This window comes from Paramisgurnus dabryanus, chromosome 1, assembly GCF_030506205.2.
Source record: "Paramisgurnus dabryanus chromosome 1, PD_genome_1.1, whole genome shotgun sequence".
NCBI classification, from domain to species: Eukaryota; Metazoa; Chordata; class Actinopteri; order Cypriniformes; family Cobitidae; genus Paramisgurnus; species Paramisgurnus dabryanus.
The window spans coordinates 34004758-34022890 of NC_133337.1; the positions used below are offsets into that span (position 1 = coordinate 34004758).

Genomic DNA, 18133 nt, shown 5'->3' on the forward strand with positions numbered 1-18133 from the left:
TATATGTGGACCGGAGCACATGTTTCTACGGTAACGGCCAGTCCACAGCCGTGGCTGGACATTGTGCATAACAGATTCCCAAAGCTGTTTGTGCAATTCCTGTAATGAGAGCGTTTGTGTAGCTTTCAAGTGCAATTTTGTGGACTTTGAAGAAAGCACAGAACGGAGAGAAAGCGAGAGGGCTTTTTATTGTATTTGTGGGAAAAGATGAGGAACCAAATCTGTGTTTACAGTAGCGTCAGAGACGGGCTGTTTTTTAAATTGTATTTTTCTCTTTAAGATTTGGAAGCGAGTGGCTGTTTGTGAGGACAACTTCCGTCCTTCTGTTCATCGCTGGCTGCCAGCCACCGGCAGGAAACAAAGACTGATTTATGCAAATATCCACGGCAGTTCCTCTCTCTCTCAACCTCGACAGCACATTCTCCACAATCTTCTGTCTGCTGTATCTGCTAGAATTAAAATATTTATATCAGATGAAAACACAGCATTGCGCTGAGACACTGAACATCTCCATCCACACACACTTGCTTTAATCTGTTAGAATTTGCAGAGCAAATAAAGTTAATAAGTTGTTTTTATAAAGGTAATATTAAATCCTCCTTTAAATGCTTTATGCTGTATTAAAAATAAGGATGCAGTAACAAAAAGGTAAACTTTTTTATATGTTATAGCTCAGTGCTCCTCAAACTTTTTCGGCATGCCCCCCCCCCCCCCTTTGTGTACAGTGCAACCCTTCGCACCCCCCAAAAGTACATTTATGACATAAACATTCTAAAACTTAAATATTTTATTAAACAAAAGTATAAAATTATTAGTGCTGGGTAAAGATTAATCGCGATTAAACGCATACAAAATAAAAGTGCTTTTTTGCGTAATATATGAGTGTGTGCTGTGTGTAATTATTATGAATATATAAATACACACACATTCATTTAAGAAACATTTATATGTGTATATATGTTTATTTACATTTTATATATTCTATATTATATATAAATAAATTCAAATTATATATAAATAAAAAAATCTGAATTTACTATATATGTATGTGTGTGTGGTTGAATATACATAATAATTACACTCAGTACACACACACATATTATGCAAAACATCACTTTTATTATATATGCGATTAATCACGATTGATCTTTTCCCAGCACTACAAATTATACGACGTAGTAGCTTTATTTTTATGAGGTTTAATTAAACAGAATTCATAATAAATTAATGTATTTTATAAAATGTCATAAAACTGGGGCCCCCCTGGCACCATTTCGTGGCCCCCCGTTTTTAGAACCACTGTTATAGCTGATGATAACCAATACTATTATTTTCGTGAAATTTTTTGTACATTTTAATGTACAGTAGGAAGAGAACTTCAGATAAATAAATAAACATTATGCCATTTGATTTGGAAAAAAGTCTGGATTAATTTTATCCAAATAATTAAAGATAATTACAAGAAAACGCATTTTGTTGTCCGTTAAACTGTATGAAGCACAATTATTATTCATCATCAATATTTCATTCAATTATTATTTTGTTATGTTTCTTTCTAATAAGTGAGATTTTCACAAAATTACACTTATTGTGTGATCAAGATCAACAATTTGATAAAATGTGACACTGCCTTTCAAATCCACATTATAATCTAATGATGAGATTAGAAGCATCAAAGTTTGATTTTAATCACTAATTTTACATAAACTTTAAAGTACTGTAGGATGATTTAATGTAGAAAACCAAAAAATGACTTTAGTTGGGTTTACAAATGCTCATGCCATCTCACAGACACACACACACTTCTCCAGATCAGGATATGACCTCAATGTGTGAGCTGTAGTTCGCACGAGGGACCAACCGATGAAATAAAACTCTTGTTGGTCATTTCTGTTCAATTACTCCCACCGTGGCCCCGGTTGTGTGTGTGCCTAAGCGTGACATATGGCCCCTGTCGGAGTGTACCCTTCCTCTGCCTGTGTGTAAGACGACGATATGGTCTGTGTCCGGTCCACCGCATCAAGACCGCTTTATTTTCTTTTTGAATTGTGTTCTATTACAAGGTCAGCTTCTGTCAATCAAAACTGTTAGACCGGCCATGTGAGAGTGACACACACACACACACACACACTCAAAGCCCTGCCACCCCATCTCCAAACAGGAAGTGACAGCACAATGGGTCTCGATTGCCCAGGGGCTCACGTATGCACGCAGTAAAAACAGGGGATGAAGAGGTGGCTGATCTTAAAAGTGGGGAAGACGCAGAGGAATTTAAATGTCAACCATACACAAAAACACACATAGAGGTGCTGAATGCATGGGGGAGGGTCTATCTGTAAGGGATTTGATAGGACACTTGACTCATACGTCTTTTTGAACTCTCTAAGCTGCTCCACTTTCACTCGCTCTTCTACCTAATCCTTAAAGAGGAGTCTTAGGCCAGCTCTAATTCTTATGAACTGAAAATGTGTGTGTATAAATGCGACAAAGGCAAGAAAATACACACACACACACACACTCAACCATGAGTCAACCACGAGTGTCCAATTAACCTGAAATAAACCAATTGTTTATAATTAATTATAATTAAGTAATATCATTTTAGGTAAGAACTAAAAAATCACTAGTAGAAATCATACTTTAATAAGACCACATTTGAACTTTTCCAGTTTGAACTGGAACACAGGTGTGCTTCCCAAAAACATAAAATGACTCAAGACTAGCACATTGTCTTGTGCGCTTTAAAACACAATGTGATCAATTCAACTCATCAAAATAAGTTAAGCAATAAAAATTTTACATAAATTACAGCAACAGTTAAAATGTTGAAAAGCAAATTTGATTATACCTCCGTAATATTTTACTATTATGAAAAAAAGTATTTAAGTCAGGACTGTCACTGGTGTGTCCTCAAAAAATATGTGCATGACGCTTCTACTGTCTTTAATTTCAGTGCCGACTGATCCAGCAGGTCAAAAGTAAAAGTTAAATGTAAACGTGTATGTGTGTATAGTATATGCAAGGTGACGGGAGGAGACAGATTGGCATTTGCGCTTTAACTCGCAAGGCTGATTGTAGAGCATTAGTGTTGGTGACACATGTTTTAACAAAGCCAACCCCCCTCCATTCTTACTAAGTCCCTTCCCTGAGCGCTAAAAGATGGGCCGTTGTCAGCGCTATCCTTCAAAGTGGATCTGTGGGTCTTTAAACATCTTTTGCTCTCCCATAATCCCCTGCTTTTCTCAGATTATGAGCTTCTTCCCCCATCTTGCTTTGTTGTGGAAATGGAAGCAGTTCAGAGCGATCCTTTAAGCTATTGTCATTTTGGTCACCGCTGGCTATTGTGCTATTATTTTGATTTGCGCGTCTCGCACATTTCGTCGTCGATTTTTCTTACCGTCGTCAGTTTCTTGTGGCTGTCGAGCTCTGCGGGGTTTTGATTAGCGCGCCAGACGGGATTGAACTTCGACACGACTGAAGACGCAGCCAAAAAATCTCCTCAATTAGTGTTTACAAAATCCCGAATAGAATTCCAAATAAAATTCCATTGTTAGCTGGGATAAATCGTTTTCGGAATTGCTTAATTATTTTTTCGGATTGTCGAACATGTGATGTTAAAATAGCACTCCGGGTTTGAAGTTCTCTGGGAAGCTTTGAGGCAAAATAACATTCCAAATTAAGTGATACGCTGGGAATATTATGTAAGCTTATTACGGTCTGATGCAAACAGGGTGAGCTGTAAAGGATCAAATCCAGCCTGGCTATCTATTAACAGTGCCACTGACCTCAACATTCCCAAACAATGGCACCAGATTAGTATCTGAAAGGAATGCGAGGCGCTTGTGACCGCGTATACACACATACTCCTCCGTGTCCCTGTCAACAAAATAAATTGCTCGGGTTTGGAACTACAAATGGAAAAATATGTACTACTACTCGCTGCTGATAAAAGGTATTAAATACACTTTCCCTGCCTCTCTCTCTCTCTCTCTCTCTCGTTCTCCTGTGTGCCGCAGTAATCTGGTGCAATATGGTCCAACATCTGCCTCTACATATGATGGCTGACCTCCTCCATTGACCCACTTTATACCTCTTCAGTGTTGCTGCTCGCAGCTCGTACCTTTCCCTCCATCAGCTTCCTTTCTTCTCAAACCTCGCTGACCTCTTTCATCACTATGTATCCACATATTTAACACAGTCTGTTGACGTTTCGTGTGCGGTATGTGTGTGATTTTAGTGAATTATGAAACTGGTTTTAGAATATGAATCTGCTGTGAACTATGGTCGCATTGATGGTGGTTTCGCGGACTGGTTAAAAGACCACACCGGTGGTTTTAGTGAGTAATGGGAGACACTTTTAAGTCAGTGACCTCTATTGCAGACTCATACCCACACAAACTCGGTTTAATGGACGCTGTGTAGATGAGAAGGTGAGGAATCTGCTCTGTCTGCGAGCCGCAGGTGTCTGTGTAATTGAAGATTGCCGGGCACATTCACTAAATGCAAGCATTGTGCTTTACATTGTGTATTTTCATAGCGCAACACGATCACAGACAATCAAAACTATATGTTTCGACTGTCTGTGATTGTGTTGCACCATGAGATGTGGAGCAGAAGTTTGGACCTGTATATATAAAATAGCTCAAATTAAAAAAGAAAAAATCCAGCAGAGAATGGAAATGTATTGAAGAAAAGCTGTGAGGGGAGCATTTTGAGACTTTGCAAGCCAAATTCGACCCACATTCCCTGCATTAGCACCATGGCCTGAAGTGTCAAAGCAACCAACTGCTAAGCCAGGGGTTTTTCAACTTTATGATGCCAAGGACTTCTCAAATGTGATAAACCTTTTTTGTGGGACCCCTAAAATATGTATTAATATATATTTTTATTTATAATGAATATACTGTTTGCTACACTTAGACTAATGCTGGATGTATAAACCTAGAGATATAGAAAACAAACTAAAAAGATTTAAAGGAAATATGAACAATTCTAAGATATATGTAGCAGGAATTAAAAAATAAACAACGTATTTAAAAAAATTATAATTAAATTAAAATAAAAAAAATTAAATTAGAAATTTTTTGGGGACCCCTAGAACCCCCTGGAGGCTCCTTAGGGATCCCCAGACCCCAGTGGTCGGAGCAAACTCATTTTAATGAGCAAACTCATTAAAATATCAGAAGTATTATTATTGGTCCGTAAGAGTGGCCTAATGATATTTCTGTAAGTATATTCATTGTATTGGTGAGTCTGAAAATGAGAAAAGCACAGGGTATTCTCCCAGAGGAAATCCAGCAAACTAAGACATCTGTATTTAGTTTAGCTTGAGTAAATCATTTTCTTTGTGACAAAGCCCTAATCTGTGTGCGTAGCACGGGAGATTTTAGGATAGATGGAGAGAACAGTGGCATCAGATTTTGTTGTTTTTTCTTTTTCTCCAGTTGCTTTTAGCGAAATCCAATTGCGGCTGACAAAGCTGTTCAATCAGGGATTTTCGAAATCTCGACATGAAGGAACATATGGAGGCGCGATCTGAAGCAGATAAAATCAGACGGGACAAGATTCTCATTGTAATCTAGTCATACGCAGCACAGAGTGTACACAGACAGCAAATGTTACATAGAAAAATATCCGGTTTGTTTGTTTTTTTTTAGCAGGGGGCACCTGCAAAATCCACCTGTTTTTGCATGAGTGCATATGTGTGAAGTGATATCTATAACATATGCGGATGTGTATCTATATATGCATCTCTATATCTGTAGCTCTATTAATATTCACTCTTAATGTGTAGTTGTGTTTGGTTAATGGTGGCATGGTGAGTTTGGCCTCTTAGCCTGGCTCTTTAATGCTTAAGGGAGGTAACAGTGAGGAAGGACCGGGTCTGGGGTCCATATGGGTCCTGGGGTTAATGCATCTCAAATAGCTGGGGTCTTAACCTGGCGACCATGTTTACAGCTCACGCATATTGGGCCTGCAAGTTAGTAAAAGGTACGCACAAACACGGTAGCAGATGTGTGTCTTTTTATCTTCATCAGGAGATTTATTGCATACTAAGAGGCAGAGAGGGAGGCGCATGTTTACTGCTGGGTAGATTCTCAACCAGCACAGTGAGGCCGAAATAGGGTTTCGACTCCATTCAGCCAGCCCATAATATCTTTTTGTGTTTGCTCTCGGTTCAGTGTCCCTCTGTGTTCTGTCCCCCTTAAAAACAGTTTCTATGGTACCCTTCTTTCCACAGTGAACAATATCAGCACCCTGGAGCAAGCAGCGCCGCATTCTCTTTTTGGGCTCCGGCCCCTCACAAAGGGCCTATTTCTATGGCAACTTGCAGTTGGCATGAGGAAAAGAGTTGAGGAGAACAGTGGGCATTGTTGTTCTCTATCGGGACCACAAAACAAAAAAGGCAGGGAAAAACGATTTTGTACGAGAGGTTGGGAAAAATGCGGTACAAAGACACACACAAGAAACAAAGAAATACCCGCGCACAAAAGCTGGACATTACCTGCAGCTGAAGAGGACCGAGACCGGGCGTCGCTGCGGCGGCAGCTGCCATAGTAGTAGGGATCAGCTGCAGAGGGTAAGGGTCACCTGAGAAAAAGAGCATTATGGGTATTGTCAGAAGTTAATAAAAAACATCACTTTTCACACCCAACCGAATACAAAAAAGCCTGTTTGTCCATCCCCATCCCCCTTTCCTCTCATCCTCTCATCTCTTCTGTCGGTAAAGACCACCATTGTCTCGTTCACCCCTCCGCTCTAATGAAAGCCTGATTGTGTGGCTGTGGCTCTAATACCCTGAGCACAATAGTGGTTGAAGGCTGAGGCATGATAAGGAGAGGACGGTAATTAACGAGGTAACATCAGCGGTCCGTCTCCTCCAAGAGCCTCGCCGTTGGAGAGATGAATCAGAACGCGAGGAGTGAAAAGGGAGAGTTATTAGCGTCCACCTGCAGATACAGGCTTTGTAATTACATGAGAGGGAGGTAAAGGTCAGTGCAGTTCAGGTAGACGAGGCAGAAGGGGGGGTTTACGGTTATCAGAGTCACGCCAAGAGGCCCGTGACATGAGCGACTGCATGTGTGCCCTCAAATCTGTTTTTTGAGGTCAGGGTGCGACGAACAATGGAATGATGCTGATTGCGAAAGGGAGGAGAGGTTGGAGCCTTTGAGGAAGAACAGAGATGAGAGGATGGGTCTGCTTAGCGTCAGGATAGACGTCTTTGAAATATATGAGATAATGATGACACCATAACTCAGTAATTCTTAAAGAATCAACTGTTTTTGTTATGTTATTTAAAAGCATTATTGCATGCTTTGCTGCCTGTGATGTCCAACAATCCTGTGCATGCAGTCGCTGTTTGATGGAGGAGCTGAATGTACACTGGAGTCCTATTATATGTGTCTGAAGTACACTTGAATTTGCTTCCAATTGTAAGACATGATGCCTGCCTGAAATCCTAAAAATGCTGCCTGTGAAGTCATTGACTGACTGGGTAGTTTCGTACATATCTGCGGACTTGAGTGTCTATCTGTCGGTTGAGGAAGTCGAACCTTGTCTAAGTAAGCAATAAACCAGACGCTCCTATCAGCCCATCCAAAACATTTTTTCCCATACACTGCCTCCCTCCCATCCTCAAAAACACTCATCCGCCGGGTTAGAAATTGCCCTGGACGCGGTTCAAGGATGTATTCTGGGGACAGTGTGTTTTGTCTTTTTTTTTCTCCCAGTCCCTAAACAAATACAAGTATTCCAGCTATTTTATGTCTCTCCTGGGTACAGCTGTAACAAAAGAGCAAAACTAAAGAAAGCAAACATGTTGCTGTTGGCCGGAACACAGCATCTTCAATCTGACTGGAAGAGCTTCGTGTCCTGGCTCCGTGGAGCAATGGGTGGGAACCGGCGTCCCCTCGGTCCAGACCCTGCGACCGGAGGGATTTCATCCCCTTCTTTTCTCGCTCTGGTTTTGAGGGTTGAAAATAACGGCTTCGTCCCCTGTGAGCAAAAACTGTAATGGTAACTAAATGACATGCGTAATTGAAATTTTGGGCAGTCTTAGATGGTGCTGCTGGCTGTAATTAAAATACTGTAGAGGGTGTATGGTTGGGCGGGGAGGCGGGTGGCCGTGAGGAGGAGACGGAAGGGGGACTTGTTTGGGAAACTGTGAAGCGCAGTGGGCGGAGCTGGAATTGCGGACGGTTCATCTCACAAGGGACTTGTACGTTCGCGAGCGTGCACGAGTGTGTATCTGCATGTGTATGTGCATGTGTGTGCGTACGCGTACAGTTGGAGAGGAGTCGGAGGCGTGTGCGAGGCGTATTGGATGCGTGTTCTGGCGGCCACCCGTGTTAATATGAAGAAACCTGGGGCAGGTCACTCAACCCCCCCGTGAGAGCGCGAGCGTTCTGCTGCTGCGCTGCTGGCACTTGCCGCCTCGTTTCTCGCGGTAAACAACACATTGCTTCACAGTTGGACTGCTACGGCCAAAAACACAAACCCCAGAGGAAGTTTTCTTTTTTCCCTGTTCCTACTTTTGAACAAGAAACGCAGAGAGACAAAAGCGAGCGAGTTTGTCTGGTCTGAGAGTCTGTCGTGCGCGGATGATGACGGGCATCGGTCATGTTGGCTGATCTTAATAACACACCAGACAGGAGGGAGACGCTGCCCAATGTTGGGTTGAAGACTTTGCTTTCGGCAATCTGGTTTAAAATCTCTAGTGTGAACAATGAACTGGACCGATGTCTTTCATATTTAACTCACCAGTTCAAAGCTACCAGACTTAAAAATGAGTCTTAGTACTGGTAGAAACAGAGAGAAATGTTGTGAAGATACTCACTGCAACCCGGTTTGTAGTTGAACCCTGGAGGAAGTAGAAATCCCTGTTGGGCCGCAGCGGCTGCAAGAGTTCTCTGATCTGGAGGAAACACTGGTATCATCAATGGAGGCAACTGACCCTGGACCTGCTGGAGAAAGAGAGAGAAAAGAAGAAGGATGTAGGTCACAAATAATACGTCTAGCCACAACAGGTCCAATATAAAAAAATTTGGTGATTCTTTATTGGTCCTCTAGGAAACGAGATTGGGTTTAAAAGGTATCAGATTGATATAATGAGTTATTTTATTTTTTGAGGTACTAATAATAAGTCCACACGTTTGCAAGTTTATCACCTGTGAAGTACAAATGCACGTAAACACATAGTGGTTGTCCAGCACCTGTCCCCCGAGGATGAATAAAGAAGGAGGGGGATCTTTTGGGACATTTGGTCCCTTTGATTACTGTCATGGATTCTGTCATGCAAAGAATCTTCCTCACACTCTGGCAACAGCTGGCCTTCATTTCAGCAGAGCGCCATGCTCGGCACCTCGCCATGCCACTTCACAAGGTTTCCAGGATTAAAGAAGTGAGGAAAGAAAAAAACCCAAGCAAGAGACTTTGGCAACATGTGTGTCTTGAGACACACAGGCCCAAAGAAGAGGACAGATGGTTCTACTGACAAGAAAACACAAAGCCTTCGATATAAGTGACTTCTCTTAAGAAAAAAAGGAGGTGGAAGAGAAAAGGAAAGGAGTTTTATCACTAAAGCTAAACAGAGGCAAAAATTAGCTTCGTCTCCCTTCTATCGTTTTCTCTCCCGCCAGCTTGTCTGAGTGTTTTGGTATTCTCACCACACAGCAATCATTCTTTTATTCCGGTTTACCGCAAACGGCAGGCTTCCAGTTCCCAGATCAGAAGGAAGTGCCGTTTTATTGTTGCGTTTCGACAAGGCCCCCCACGGGCCGGTGCGGATCTGACTACCAGTCCTAATTGGACATATGCTCCCTCTGGTTCTGCCTGCGTCTCTTCGCTGCGAGCTAAGGTTCTGCGGTCACAGCGGCGCTCGTAAACGCACGCTAGTCAGCACACACACGTGTGTCTGTGTTCTCCGGTGGTTTTGAGTGTTTTCGTGGCAAATTACAAGCACGCGCTCTTTCCTTACATGCGCAGACGTGTAAGCGAGTGTGTGTGGGTGCATGCGAAATTAAAGGCTCGTGGATCTCGTCAAAGAGCTCGAACCGTCATGCTGCTCTCTATTCAATCGACATTGTAAATAGCATTACCCACGCAAAGTAGGTGAAGCTGATATTGACGTTTTTAGGGCAGTTAATGCAGTTTGATGTAGAGAGAGCGTAAATCATGAATTTAAGCTGAACAATAGGAGAGAACTTTTTACTTGTTGGATTCGGTTGAGGCCATCAAAAGCATTTTGGTTAACCAGCATGGTCACTCAGATGAAGCCAGTTTTTTCAACATAATAACTTTTTTCATCCCTAACTATGCATTTTGGCATGATTCGGAAAGTTTAGGATAAAATGTCGAGATGCAAGCTTTATTAAACTCCCATATCTGCCAACAGCTGGATGTTGAATTCATGACTCCTTTCTTTGTCTCAATGGAAGACCAGCTTATATTATAAGCATTAAAAACTGAAAAAGTCAGATAATTGGCTGCGGTCCTGTTCTGTACTGTACTTCTTTGAATCTGAAAAAATACGACTTTTGGTGGACAGATCAGACAAAAATGTACAAACCCACGGAAGAACTGAGACATCTAAAGGCTCCACAAATCACTGCCGAACTTTTGCACCTAAACAAACATAACGCACATGCAACTATTTATTAGAACGTAAAACCTGCTGTAAATACAACCAGCACCTTCAAAATAACTGTAGTGAGTAAAAAAAGATAAAGTAAGAGCAGAGATAACTTTGCAACTATTATAGTTGTTGAAAGAGAGGAGAGAGAGAGACTGAAAGTAAAGAAGACCAAGAAATAGAAAAAAATGGCAAGAAAAGAACTAAAAGGGAAAAAGTGGAAAGTTGGCACCAAAATGAGTCAGAGCCCCTCGCCAGGCGGCACAGCTTGAACCTAAAGCTTTTTGAACATAATGAAGATGTGCAGATAATTAACATATGCAGTGTGAACAGGTTTGCTGGCACGGAGGAGAGAGAAACTCTAAGGTAGAGCTATTATTAGGGAGTAATTTGCTCTAAGAAGTAAATGAGTGAAACAATAGCTGCCAGCATTGACAATATGGCACACATCTGAGAACCCGCGCAAGAACGTTGGTTAAGAACGAATCCTACCGCAGAAATCTGTTACCAGCCATATGCTCCGGCAATTAAAGGCGAGCCTCTGTGACCTCGCGCTGAAGAGGGGACATGCAACCATATAACTAATAATTAATTTGCGCCTGGAAAGCAGTGTAGCACACGTATACTGTACTCACAGACCGACACTTAATATTAGCCCCGAGGACGCGCGCATAGGCCATTAACTTTTACGGAGTGACGGAAACGACTGCCAGTCTGGTGCAGGCGTCAGTATGACAGTAAAGTCCCTAAAGAATATGATCGTAATTGTGCACATATGCAGACGGTCCGCTTTTGCTTACGTCGATCTACTTCCTGTCTCTCTGTATGAAGCATCTCGGCTGATTATGCAACTGGTTAAACATTGAGGGCAAAAAGAGGAAGCTGTTAATGTTGTTATCACTCTCACGTTCATGTAAATATGTGACCATAGGCATGTTCAGGCTACAGTGGTCTCCGCTAGTCTCCTAGCATGGTCAGGTAAACACTAAAGACCAGGTTAAACCAGTGCAAACTAGCTAAGGCGGCACGTGACTGCTCTTCCAAGGGGCGCAAATTCAAAATGTGTTTGTTGCATCATGTTAAACATGTGCATCACGTGTTTTGTCAAAATAAGTGCTTGCTGCACACGTCTCAAAACCGTTTATGATAAAAGAGACACTCACGTTCACAAAAAACACGCAAGACACTCCCTTAACAGTAAAGTCTGAGCGTCTCTTTTATCATAAACCATTTAGACGCGTTTGCAGCAGGCACTTATTTTGACAAGACACCTGATGCACATAGGTTCACTCGACGCGCCAAACACATATTTTGAAATTACGAAACACACACATGAGGGGCTACATACATGCTGTGACGAACTTCGCATCGTGCCCCCTCTAAAAAAGAAGTCACCGGCCGCCACTGAGTGTTATCAGGACCCTTGTAGAGTGAGAAAATAGGTAGAGGTGGAGTTTGAGGTCACACGACTTTACTCCTCTCATCCCTGATGCTTAACCTCTTCCAGACCAATGTGCCATTTTCAAACCTCGGCAAAACAACACGCTCTTTCCCATTGCAGACGCACATCCATTTTCTCACTCATGTCCTTCTTTTTTCTTCCGAGTATGTCTCTCATTTTTTTCCAGCGAACTGTCTTTTTCCGTGAGCCAAGGGCAACTTTGGCTGATTAGTGGCTAATGAAATTGAGTGGCGAGCCTGTGTCTGCACAGCCAGCCTTTTATTAGGCCCCCATTAGGTGTGAGTGCAGGAGGTGCGTCAGCCGCCCGCTGTAGGTGGGCATAACGCAGCGCCCATCTGCTCCTCTGCCTGTGTGTCCTTCCTCAAATAGCTCCCATTAGCTGCCAACCACCGGGCTGAGAGAAGCCTTCCCCACACACTCAAAACACACGCATACACGGGTACACACCAGGTTGTTATATGCTGCTCAGGGCCAGTCGCTTAGGTAACACACAGTTGTTCTGTGGTCAGACAGGAGCTTGGAAATGGACATGTATAGCACTTTGTATCAGCTTATCACCCTCGTTTCTGCTTCTTTGGCACTGTGGAGTTTTTTCTGTTTTAGGTTAAATTTCCTCTATTGATCTCTCTGCCTCCCTCAACTCCTTGCAGATCCTGAGTCTCAAAGCGTTGGATACAAATAGAAGTTGAGTAGTTAACATGTTAGACATGTCTGTCTGGCGATGTCTTTTCCCAACTCTCTCTCCTACAATGTAAAAAATTCCTTGTTGCACTTAAATTTTTAAGATATTATACACATAGATTTTAATTAGCTTAAGTTATTTCAACTTTATTTTTACAATTTATAGCAACTAGTCAGGAAAGTTGAAATTAATTGTAAATTTAAGTTGATGAAACTTAAAGGGGACATTTCATGAATATCAGACTCTTTCCATGTTTAAGTGCTATAATTGGTAACAACCTAGAAAATGTGGAAAAAAATAAACCCAGTAACTTAGTTTTGGTAAACCATTCGCTGCAAGCATGTGAAAAATAGGTCATTGTAATTTGGCTGCCATTGTGATGTCAGAAGGGGATAATACCACCCCTTAATCTGCACTATCCAACCACGGCACTCCAATTTAGTGCCTTTGCATTTAAAAGGACACCGGCACATTTTTGCTTACACCTAAGAAGTGGCAATTTTAACATGCTATAATAAACGATATGTGGGGTATTTCGAGCTAAAACTTCACATACGTTCTCTGGGTACATCAAAGATTTATTTAACATCTTAATAAAGTCTTGTAAAATGTCCCCTTTAAAAATGTAAGTGCAACAACGACCAAAAACTCCTTGAATTGATGAAAATAACTGGGTTGTTTTTAAGCCCAACCATTGGGTTTAAACCAACCTATGCTGGGTTGTTTCAACCCATGCTTGGGTAAAATATGGACATTTTCTAGATTTATTAACCCAACGATTGGGTTTGTCCATATTTTACCCAACCAGTTGTTAAAAAAAGTTAAAAAGTTGGATCAATTACAAAAAAACTTAAACAGGTTAAATTCAACTTACTGTATATGTTTAAGTGAAAAATAATTTAAGGTGAAACATTTAAGTTGAAACAACTTGCATTTTTTAGGTTTTACCAACTTCAGTAATTTTTAAGTTTATTTCACATTTAATTTTTTACAGTGAAATTTTATTACAGCATTTTTCAGAGTGTGAGATGAAATCCACAAAAATTTTTATTTCTTATCCATTGCTTGGTGGAAAATTTAAAAAACATTTTCTTTACTGTCCCTTTTTAATAAAAAAATGTAATAGTTCAACAACTAGTGTAAATTTGCGATGGGACTATCATTTTATGTCCAACCAATGAAAGATGGGAGGAGTGAAGTAAACCTGTTTTCCCTAAAGAACACTTCAATGCCTCCTGAGATATTTATGGTAATCTAATACAAGTCATCATATCAATAGGTAACACGTGTTGGGGTGGAACCCCCACCCCTCGAATTCCCATTCATCTGCAGTTCAAGACAAAGCCCAGTTCACACAACCTGTGCGGCCACTTCATGCAGGAAAAACACCAATTACATTCATTTAGGTGTAATGAGACAAATTAAACAATTACACAGCCAATTGGGTTAGTCGCTCCCGTGCACAAGACCTGGTCTAACACTGATTAGCTAACGCTCCTGTTGACGGTTATTCTTTTCCCCTCATCTCCCCGCAATCCCTCTCGTTCCGTGGGAAAATGGATTTACAGTGTTGAGGAATCACTGACGCTCGGCAAATGAGTCTGATTGAGTTAGGGAGCGTTCATGCTGTGTTTGACATCGATAAGCTACTGCCGTGGAAGCTCTTTATTAGGTTACCTTGCAGAAATGTAGGTTGACTCTAATACGTGTTTTATAAGCCTGCATCAGTTGTCTCACTGTATCTGAAGAATTAAACTAGTTAGTTACCTAGAACACCCCTTAAAAACTCCTTTTGTTAGACGCGTTGTGCTAAATGTTTGACGTTCGTGTCATATTATCCAGCAAACGGCTCCATGTGGGAGGTCTGGCTGCCCGTGCTAACCGAGGAGTCTTACCATGGACCCCGTAGCTTACCGACACGACAAGCGGAAATTTTCTGACACTAGCGCAAAGTCCCGCTGAGTCGGAGGTTGTGTGCTGAAAGGAGGCGGCTAATGAGAGAATAGCACACAGTGTGTTAGTGTACGATGGAGCTCAGAAGGAGGTTGTAGCGGTGGGCATCTCCCAGCCATAGCGCCCACAGCCTCACCATTACGCCTCTTGTTAAGTGTGGAAATGCATTACACGTTCAGTGCATTTCATCCTGCGCTCCGGCATACGTCTGCACGCCTTAAGCTTCTCGGCAGGTGTGTTCTTTTCATCCAAAGGAACCTCTCTTCCCGGTTGGATAGCCGTGAGGGGCCCCGCGAGCGGTCTCGAGTGAAGACACAGCTTTATTAAGCATAAAAGCGAGTGTACGTACGTTACCCCTTGAGACTCTGGAGAAGTGGCTTCATACTGAGTGGTATACGTGTGATAATTGTAAGCGTATTTTTGTTTTTAGGAGAGAAGTAACTTTGACCTCTTCACTTGAAGAGTTTCGTGGATTTCTTAAGAAGTTCAAATTCTCTTAAGGGCCTGTATAAGATGTAAACGTGTGAATACACGTTTACGTTACTGTAATGTGAATGATACTTCTAAATAAACTAGTTATTTATTTGTTTAAATTTAGCTGATTTCATCCATGTGGAATTGTTAAAAGTGGTCTCAGTATGACAGGTGATTTGAGGGGATTGAATTTTACATTTTTGAATAACATACCTTAATCAATTCACAATAAAACCAGAATCACATATTGATAAAGTAAAAAGGGCCTTTTTAAATGTATTTTCAGAGTCAAAGCTATTGGGTGATTCTTACGAAATCCAGGTTTAGAAGGTGTCCAACATCAGAATTTTAAATAAAGCCCTTGAGGCCAATTTTTTTGCACATATAAGATTAAGGTCTAAACTTACTATAACCATTATTTTTAGAGGATTTAAAAAATATTTCCTATAGAATTATTTAAATTTTTTAGATTATCATTATCAAAAATTATCATTACCGCAACATGATATTACATTAAATATATGCATTTACAAACTCATGTTTCGGTAATGAGAACTAAAAAGTTTTATAAGTACTATGACAAACAAAATTTCAACTTTTATCTGGAGAGAAAAAATAAGAACTGCTTACCTGCTAGCCATCTTGAGTGTCACTAAAATTTAGTTAAAAAGTTAGTTCCTTGAGGGCTTAAACAATTATTGAACATTGTTGCGGAGGATGAGAAAATTGGTTTTGGACACATTTATATTCCTTATTATTGTGTCTACATTTATCAATGATCACCAAATCCCACATGTTTCTTTACTGTAAATGTTTATAGTATAACATGCACTGAAGCTTTTAATTTTTTAGATTTTCTTATTATAAATATTTCCATGTCAAAGAACCAAATCCAGTCATGGACACATTGCGGTAATGAAACTTTTCCCCTTAAATGTGGAAAAAACAACAAAATTGGTTCGTATGATGTCACTTGAAATCATGTGCAAAATAGTACATGATAAGATGTTTGTAACTGTATGCTTCTTATTTTGATACTCTTACGTTTTTTTATCAAAATGTTTCATGACACCTCACAAGTCTAATTTCGCGAGAATCTCATGACAATTCGTACAAATTTTACCAGGTTGCAAATTATTACTAATTTGCACGACCACATTCGTACATTTTTCTACAATTTAGCCTTCACTCCTGTGATGTTGGGGTTAGGAGTGGGGTTTAATTATTGTTATTTTATGATGATCGTACGTTTTTTGCATGATTAACTTCAAACAAATGAATACGAATTAAGGCATAATTGTCACTGTAAATGAATCTGGCTCTTGACTTCAGTAGCTTTTTTATACGCAAACATATTCTAAAAGTTCAGGAATGCTTTAATTGTCCCTGACGCAAGTATGTTAGCAACCCGTGTGTTAGACGTAAGTTAAATGCATGTTTCCAGGAGGTGATTTGGGTCTAATATATGATTGGCCCTCAACAGGGCTCTCCTCCTCTCGCCCCCCTCCCTCGCCTCCTCTGTGTTGACTGTGAGAAACTATTGTTCCACTGGACTGAATGGCGAAGTGCTTGTTAAGGAAAAGGTTGCAAAGTCATGGGAAAAAGAAGCTTTGTTTCTGTGAGCGACGGACGGGGCCGGAGAAACCCAAGCGGACGTGTTTTGGAGACTGACGCACACACAGCTGCTACCAACAAACACACACAAATACACATACAAACATGCGCCGATGAAGAATTTGGAATAGACACAGATATGTCTCACATTCAGTCGTGCAGTAGGACCGTGCATACACAAACAAACACAGCTGCAACACACACACATTCACAGACTCAGAAAATGGGCAAGGGTCCATTGGACGAGAGAGGTCTGTCTGTGTCTGTGTGAATGGTCTCAGTGTGATGTGGCTTCCTGGAGAAGTCCCTATCAAGGCTAAGTCTCATTTTATCAACCAAATTAGACTCATCTCATCACCCCTCTCGCACACAAAGCCTTTATTCGCTTCACACCTGCAAACACAAAGCAGGCCAGTGTATTTTCTCTCTATCGATCAGTCAGCTGGAAGAAACCAAGCAAAATGCTTCAGCCTGTCGCTGTTAATTTCCACAAGCTCCTGTACCAGATTTGGGTTATTACCTACAAAGGATTTATTCTATATCATTTAAATCATTGATTAAAATACTGATATGACTAAATACAGGAGCTCTGTTTTATTTTATTTATAGCTCTGGTAATTGCCTACATAGGCAGCTACCTTTTGAGTTAGCATCTTAACATATGTGACCCCATAATAGATTCGTAATAAATAAGACTTGACATGAACTACATGGAGTACTTGACGTATTGTGGTGTTAAGCTTTTAAAACACAATTTATAATTTTCAGATTTTTTTAATAAGCAGTTTTATAAACACATATTGCAAAAAACTACTCTTTATATATTTGAAGAGTTCAGATGCAAAACCCTCTAAGTGTAAAAGCGTCCTGCAATATTAATGAAAGTTTTTGACTGCTCTAGAAAAGCATTGCGGAATTGGATGCAGGATGTCAGGGCTATTCTTTTGCGATTGGTTGAGGGGGGTTGATTGCTGATTGGTGGACTCGAACGTTTGATTGTCATGAAACCCCACTGTCATGGTGACACATTGTCCGCATTGTGACATCACAAAGGACAAAAATGTAAACATGCGTATTTATCTACAGCGAGTGGGCGCGCACATATATAAAAAGACTCACCTGGATCTGTTGCTGCAGGAGGTTGATTTTGTGTTGCTGCTGCAGAAGTTGCTGCTGTTGTCGTGCAATCTGCGGTTAGAACAAACATGTCAACCCATGTGTCAAAAACTTCTGACATGTTTAGAGAGCACATTATTTGTGTAAACCCTATGGTGTGAGGAGCAAATGTCCCCACAAAGATAGTAATACCAGCAGGCCT

At 40.9% G+C, this 18133-nt stretch overlaps 1 protein-coding gene across 11 annotated transcripts in view; it reads right to left on the reverse strand.

Annotated features, from left to right (window-relative positions):
* Positions 1–18133, reverse strand: part of sox5 (SRY-box transcription factor 5) — a 291386-nt gene that overhangs the window by 23219 nt on the left and 250034 nt on the right. For 9 of the 11 annotated variants that reach the window (XM_065268644.2, XM_065268643.2, XM_065268647.2 and 6 more), the window contains 3 exons: positions 17935–18003; positions 8837–8963; positions 6506–6591 (listed from right to left, as the gene is read on the reverse strand). In XM_065268644.2, coding sequence (XP_065124716.1) covers positions 6506–6591; positions 8837–8963; positions 17935–18003 — 282 coding nt within the window. The remainder of the gene's footprint in view (positions 1–6505; positions 6592–8836; positions 8964–17934; positions 18004–18133) is intronic. The other 2 variants (XM_065268652.2, XM_065268642.2) reach the window with 1 other exon arrangement.